Genomic DNA, 8074 nt, shown 5'->3' with positions numbered 1-8074 from the left:
CCAAAGAAATGAACCCATAAACATATTTTGTGTGTGGGTAGTAGAGTTAAATGACAGCTTGCTGTTCTTTGTTAGTAAATGGCCCTTCAGCTTCTGAAAATGAAAAGGGGTCTCAAGAGTCTATTGAAGGAAGCTGCTCATGTGTGGATAGAGAAACCAGACCCATGCTAGGAGCACGCTAGGAGCTCATCAGAACACATGCAGTCTCCAAAATATTATCTGTTGGCTCTTCCAAAGGGAGCAAATTCAGTCTCAATAAGGAACTAAAATAGATAATTTTTCCTGCAATAAAGGACTTATTTAACCATAACAATTATCAGGTAGCTCTATTGTTTGTTAGGCAGGAGACATTAAGAAAACAAATTTAAAGATGCCAGGGGGAAAACTAGAAAAAGAGAATATATTTTTAAATTTGAATGTATTTTAAAGAGTAAAATGTGACTTTAAGAAAAACATGTTTGGGACGTTAGACCAGCTTCGCCTTCTTTGGCCACTCTAAGCAATTTTATTCTGACAAAATTCCTCTTGCCTATTATTTTATCATTTTTAAATTCTGGTTTTATGGTGGCATCAATCAAATATGTCTATTATTAGGGGCTTAACTTTTATCTGCAATGTAGAATCTTCCACAGAATCACAGAATCTCAGGGTTGGGGATACCTTCAAGGTCATTGAGGCCTTTGCCTTCTCCCATTAGATGCTTGGCTTTCTTCTCTGTTTTATTTATAAGGAGGGAGAACTGAGACAACTTGTGGGGGGAAAAGCATAGACATACTGAGATCAAAAAATCTGTGTTAAACTGTTAGAAAATGCAGAGCATTGTCCATGTGCTGTTGAACTGAATAGAGAACAGACCATATGTGCATGTGATGAGTCAACCCTGACTGGACACCCAAAGTCAAAACATGTGACACAACTGCACACTACAAAAGCTTTGCAGGTAACTAACTTTTAATGTTTAATTTTACATAATTTCATACCTATAGGAAAATGGTAAATATAGTTCAAAGAACTCCTGTTTACTTCCCAGATTTACAATGACTAGTATTTGGCTCATTAGAGAGTACTTTGTTGACATCTATACCCATAAATATTTCAGGGCTTTCAAAGTAATACATTTTTTTATCATAACACAAAGTTAACATAAAAACCATCAGAATAAATAAAAAATATGTCAACTACAAAGAAAAATAATCTGACTTCATTTTGCACAAGAGAAGAATTTACTGGTCCGTTTTGTTTACTGTGATACTCCCAGACCCTGCCACAGCACCTGACACCCAACAGGTGCTCAATAAATACCTGTTAAATTAATTTCTTAATGTGATGGTGTGATACTATATTGACTGCATTTCTAAACAAAGTATTTTTAAAATAAAGCAAAGGCAATGACAGCAAAATATTCAGTCATTTCTTTATGATTTATAATTCCCCAGTTTCAAAAAGAGGAAAAACCTTCAGTTGTAAAGGACTGATAGGAAATCACCCTCTTAAAATGAGGCAAAGCAGATTACAACGTAACAAAACTGACTCTGCTGGCCCCCCTCAAGGCCACCAGGAGGACCTGCTTTCTCTTCACAGGTAGCGGTTTCTGATGTATTCTCGGTACACAGAGGTGTCTTCTCTTCCGAGGGGCTGCATGATACCTTGACTGGCCTGGATGTGGGCCTGGAAGATCTCGGTAGATTTTCTGTCTACCCTGGGAGGCTGAACTTCATAGATATTGTCTTGTGAGAAAGCTGAGATGGGTGTTCTATAAAAGAGAAGAGAAGAGAGGGCTACATTAAAGAAAATAAAGAGAAGGACCTCAGAGAGCTGGGGTGGCAAAGCGTCTGAGTTCTGCTCACCTTGAACATGTGGACTCAGTAGTAACGAGGGGCTACTGTGACCTCTGCCCCTCTGGACTGGCTTCCCTGCCTGCCTACAGGACAGCGCTGGACCAGCACCTGCCCGGGGAGCCTTCCTGAAGCACCGGCTGGGCACCCCCCTCTGTTCCACAGCCTCGGGCACACCCATGTCTGTGCATCCACCTGCCTCACCTGCCCCCCTCACACGACTGGAGAAACTCTAGGCGGGGGCCGTACAGACTCGTTGCTCCTTGGCCACATCTTTTTTTTTTTTTTTTTTGGTATATTGATTTTATATCCCACAATTTACTGAATTCATTTATTAGTTCTAACAGTTATCAATAGTTTTTCAAAGGAAGATTTAGTAGGAATCAGTGAAGTAGAAGATGCTAGTAATTCCTACCTCGCAGGCTGATGAGAGGAGTAAATGAGTTTATGTGTGTAAAGGGCTCACTTATGCCTGGTACACTGTAAGTGCTCAGTAAATGTGAACCACTGTTAATAACTATAGGTGCATAATTCCTATCTGCAATTCTGAAACTCTAAAAGCTTTAATAACCTAATGTTACTTTGCTAGTAAAAACTGATCCAATGAAACCCCTTTGGAGGCACATCCTGACATGAACCGACAATACTCATCCCGCTTCATGTGAATATTACTGTGTTTAATTATCAGACAAGGCCTCAAATCACACTGGCGACATTATTACAAGGCGTATGTACCATCTGGGTATTCCAACATCCCCAAAATTCTGAATTCTGAAACACATCTGGCCTCAGGCTTTAGGATGAGGGGTTGTGGATCTGTCCTAGGCAGCTTCCTTCTTCCTGAGATGATCTGAAAAGCACCCAAGAACCTCTCTATTCAAAATACCCTTCCCTCCCTACCCCACCTAGCCTAGTGCTTAAGATTGCCATCCATCCCTTGAGGAAGGCGCTGTCTCCAGAAAGGCCTTGTCATAATGCAGCCCAGTGTCTGACACACCCTCTACTGGAGGAAGGCTGAGCAACTACTGGTTATTACATTCTTAGCTGGAGGCAATTCCTCAAGGGATGAGTCAGCCAAGGCAGGTTTGATGCAGAGTCTGTGCAGAGTGTGGGTGGAAGGCCAAGAAGATGTCACCAGTAGGGGAGGATGGTAATCTAAAACAACACAGTGAGGGGCTGGGAGTGCAATGAAAACACCCTCGACCCCTTGGCCCAGGGCTGGCCCTGCCAGGTGGAGGGGAGCTCTCCACGCCAGGGCACCAAGATGACCCAAAGAGAGAAAGTCCACAGAACCCATTCTGCTGGGCTGGGACCTAGCTTTGCGCATCTTATCAGAGGAATTGGGAAGGCATTCTGGATGCTTGACTTTTTAGTTAGCTGGGACCCCTGGAGCTCATCTCAATTGTTTTCACCTCAGTAATATATTTCAACTCAAATTTGGTATATAGTTTATGAAATACTTCCATTTTTTTCAAAGCACTCTTGATAATTTCACATAATTTTAGAATGGATCCTCATTTAAGTAAACAAAAACCAAAGGATGAACTGGTTCACTCCAAGTTAAAAGAAGTTAATGGTGAAGGTGAAAGAATCCTGAGATTCTGAACCCATCGTACCCCAGCCTGGCAGTAGTGCTTTTCTTCAAAGTACAAAAGCTCCAGCTACTGTATCGTCTGTGGCTGACACGTCCTAGTGGTGGGTAATCAGGATAATCAGCATATGAACTCTTCTCTGTTTCCCCTCGCAAAGCACAGCAACTCCACAGGCATTTACATAATTCAAAGTGAGATGCTAGAATCCTTTAACAGTTGATAATATTCAGAGTCAAATCATTTTAATCTGACCTTTAAAAGGAGGCTCCATTGGCCTTTTCAGAGATTGTCATCAAAGCATCAGCCACAGCAACGCCTCCTGCACCACACAGTCTACACGCGTGTACCACCTCCCCTGCACATATATTATCTTAGTTCATTTTCTCCATTTTACAGATGAGACATTTCAAGTCAATTTTTAAATGGGACTGATGATTTCTGTCCTGTCTTTGACGCCAGACCTTTGCCCGGAACCCTTTGTGCCTTAATGACGGCCTCTCCGGCTAAAATCACGCCAGACATCCAATGAATGGAGCAAAACACGGTCTGGGAACTAAGCCTTAATGCAGCTAAGGAGGGAAAATGCCAAGTGACCCAGTCATTGCTTTGTCCTTCAAAGGACTCAGCTGAAGACACAGGCAGGCAGGCTGTGGGAGGTAACAGGCCCAGGGCCTGGCAACTGTCTGATGACGCGGGGCTGGGACAGCCACAAACAGGGCCACAGACCAGCCACGTGCACCCAGTGCCTTGGGTCTCAGTAAACCAACCCGGAGTCCTCACCCTTGTTCTCAGTAAATCGCTTCACTGCCACGTGGAGCAACGGGAAACCCTTACAAACACTAGATACAGAATGCCAAGCATCGGCCTTAAATGGGGCCAGGCCGAGTGGCTGGTGGGTCGAGGGCTCCAACGCCACCTCACTATAGTTTCAAAACAATGTAGGGAGTCAGAAAATGCATCAACGGGCCCCCCGTCCTTTTCATTCTTACAGACTCAAAGTCTATATTAAACGACAAAATTGTAATGTTAAAATGTTTGTTAATGGACTTGGGCCAGAAAGAAGCTTAAGGCATACCCAAAATCAGAGTGAGTTCCTCAGAGTCAAGGCAGAGGTTCTCTAGGTGTGGTCTCCAGGCCAGCAGCATCCGCGCCACCTAGAAACTTGTTAGAAATGTAGGTTCACAGGTCTACTCCAGACCCACAGAATCAGAAACCCCAGGGGTGGGAGCAGCAAAGGTGCAACAAGTCCTCCAGGTGATTCTGATACTTGGTAGAATTTAAGAATCGCTGGTCTAAGGAATCCAAAAGTATCTAAAATGCTACAAATATCTTATTTGTGGACAGTGAGCAAAACTGAATATTTTAAAGCAAGAGCATCCCCTTTGAGAATGATGTTCTATCATAACCTATGCTGAGAGCATCATTTAACATTTAATTGTAAAGATAAGCAGCAATATCAGATTCGCCACACATTTCCTAATGAATCCCTGTTGGCTTACACATATCCAATGTGGGCAAGAAGGAAAAAACATCCAAGACCCTCCCAAGGGGCTGCTGGCTGGCATTTTGACTCTGAAGGCTCTGGGCAGAAATGAACGTAAACCTACTAACATTCCCAATACTACATGCTACATGGTATTGTCTCTTTATTAGCTTTCATGGCATCTCTTTCTCGATATAAAAACGCCCCCATAGTATTCAAACACTAAATGATGTGAAAACTGTAAGACTACATTTTTTACTCATTCCAGTAGAGAGAGTTGGCTTATTGTGCACTTTCATGGTGGGGAAAAAAAACGGATCCACTTTTCTCTGCTGACCATAAACAGAGGGAAGATTTTTTTCCAGCTTCTCCTCACAGTCGCCAACGGCATAAGAACTCTTGCCCCTAATTCAAATGCTAGTTGTATTTGTGGAGACAAAATATTACAGTTACAAAGTTGCAAGCTCACTTCTTTTTACCTACAATACCTAGCTCCATCTCTGAGGAGAGCTCTGTTTCACCCCTCAAGGGATGTTACGGTCTTGTTTGGAACAATGTATTGGTGGCTCATTTATGGGCCGCGTGATCCATCTGCTGGGTGCACTCAGCCACCGAGGACGGAGGACACTCAGCCTTGGCTGCGGTTCCCATTCACAGAAGAGCAGCACTCCGGGCAGAAATCCATCAGACACACCACATGCTTTAAAGAAAATCGTACTGGCGCCCTTTCACCCTCGTTCTTAAATGTGGTGCTCCTCGCTCGGTTAAACTCTGACCGTGTCTCATCATAACCGTCTCTTGCACTTGGATGCAGAACTAATGTCTGAGTCCCTTTTAAAGTTCAATCCCTGTTGAAGTTTTTTCTGACTAATACCCAATAAACATGTTGGTTTCACAAGAAAATATTTAATTGGTCAGACTGAAATGTCTTCTGAATTTAGTAATGTCATGATGATTTGTAGTTGGTGATAGAAAAACTAGGTAATATTTTGTGTAATTGTCAATAATTTTATATATGTGATACTTTTCCATATGTTAAAATCTTACACTCTTCCTATCATTTGCATTTTGGCATACATCAAACCCCATTTGGCATTTCCAGAAAATTTAGTAACGGTTCTAGACACAATAAGTTTCCCTTCCAGTGGTCCCTTCTGTTGCCACCACAAACTCCAAGTTTTCTCCCAACATGGCTGTTTTCGCCTCACCAAATCATTCTGTGTTGGTCATGACTGAGTCACAGAATCAAAAGAATATCATAGCTAAAGACAACCTTACAGGAGACCTTGACCAACCCCTTTATTATTGACGATCATCATTAGGTCATTTCTTTCATTACTTTCTCTACTTTCTAGGAGAAACTATAATTAGGGGCATGTTCACATCGACCAGATGCTCTGGGCTCAGTGGAGCAAAACCTCAGCAAATCTCCAACAGCACTAGCCCGTGATCATTAGTCTAGTTGTCTTTCCGCCAGTTTTGGAATTTCAATTAGGAAATGATGACCCTTATCATCTAACTGGCAGAGAGGACTAGGGTACACATTGCCATGGAACGATTTTCTCTCTTTCTAGCCTTTAATATTTGCCGGGCCTTTCAGCCCTTAGTTTGCGGTGCCAATCTAACGGGTTTTATGTGCCCACCCATTGCTTCTCTTTAGTGCCCTCACTGGGCTGCTTGTATCTTCCCAACAGGTTCCTCACACACTGGCATCTACCCAGAGTCTCCTGCCACGGCGACGCAGTGAGAAGGTGTTTGCTTCTTCATGTTAAAAATCAAACTCTCGAACTGCGCTTGCCCATATGGTAGCCAGGAGTCACACGTGGCTATTTAAATTTATGTTTAAATTAATTAAAATTAAATAAAATTTAAAATTAGTTCCTCAGCAGCACTAGCTATTATTTTAGGCGCCCGACAGCCACACGCAGCTAATGGTCCCTGCATTAGACAGCGCAGATATGGAATGTTCCTATTGTCAAAGGAGGTTCTACTGGACGGACTATTTTAGAGCCAATTTCCTCTTACTTTTCCCTCACAAATTCTGGGTACTTTTATGTCTTTCTCAGCCCATTACCCTAACACAATATGCTTCTGCATAGTGCTTATCACTATCCAATCCTTCATGTGTGTATTTACTTACTTGCATGTGAGCTTCATCTCTATCGCTCCTTTACCCCCAGTGCCCAGAAGAGCACCTGACACATGGTACGTGCTCAATAATTATTCACTGAATGAGTGAACAATGTGTGGTTAAGGATGATTTTACCTTGAGTTTTGAAATGCAGAACCTGAATTCAGTGTGATCTGGATCACTCTCGACTACAGGGAAGCTAGGATTCCCATCAGGAGTTTTGCCCTTCCTTAGGTTCCTTTCCTCAGATAACCCATAGGTGGTGCTTTCTAGGGGGTGAAGCTATCAAAGGGGCTCAAAAACAAGGGTGAGGCACGAGGGGTGAGTTGTTATCCCCCTTAAGAGGTGAGAAAATCGTGACTCAGAGATTAATAAATTTACTAAATGGGATGAAATCAAGAGGAAAGTGTCAATCTTCGAGCCACCTCTAATAAAACAAAACAAAAGGCCCAATATACCCCTATATCTGGGATCCTAGACAGCAGGCTCTACCTATATTTGCTTTTATATACTCTGTAAGACCCATTTCAGTGCTGGAAATTGGGTAAGCACTCAGTGTTATTTGCTGCCTTGCCCCCCTTGGGCACTTTTACATGTCTTTGGGTAGATACATATGATTCCACACAGTAAAGGTGGCAGGCTTGAGAGGCAAGCACTTAACTATGATTGGGCCATTAAAAACCCATGCTATTAGCCGGTGACAATTCTAAACATTGTAAGGTAAAGAATAATTATTTCTCTTTTTACTCCCGCTAAAAGAAACAAGTGTATACACACAAATCTATATACACACAAAATGCTGTGAATCGAATACATGATCCCCAACAAAGTCCAATATTTCAATCTTATTATGCCATTGAGAGCTAATCAACATGACATAAAACAGTAAACAAATCTGATTCCTTCAAATGCAAACATTTCCAAATCCTTTCAACAGCTGCTGTTATAATGGGATGATTAGACTGTCTTCCAGCAGAGACACTGAAAGGGAGGTTAGAAATTTCAGAGGCAGGTTAAAATTCAAAGATGACAA

The 8074-nt window shown here is 42.3% G+C and overlaps 1 protein-coding gene across 1 annotated transcript in view; it reads right to left on the bottom strand.

Moving 5' to 3' along the window:
• Nucleotides 1–935: 935 nt before the first annotated feature.
• Nucleotides 936–8074, bottom strand: part of FIG4 (FIG4 phosphoinositide 5-phosphatase) — a 96171-nt gene continuing 89032 nt past the window's right edge. Inside the window, exon 23 of the mRNA XM_081139532.1 lies at nt 936–1753. Coding sequence (XP_080995658.1) covers nt 1576–1753 — 178 coding nt within the window. The 3' untranslated portion in view covers nt 936–1575. The remainder of the gene's footprint in view (nt 1754–8074) is intronic.

The sequence above is a fragment of the Miniopterus schreibersii genome, assembly GCF_964146895.1.
Source record: "Miniopterus schreibersii genome assembly, chromosome: 6".
NCBI classification, from domain to species: Eukaryota; Metazoa; Chordata; class Mammalia; order Chiroptera; family Miniopteridae; genus Miniopterus; species Miniopterus schreibersii.
This window is presented reverse-complemented; position numbering and strand designations above follow the sequence as displayed.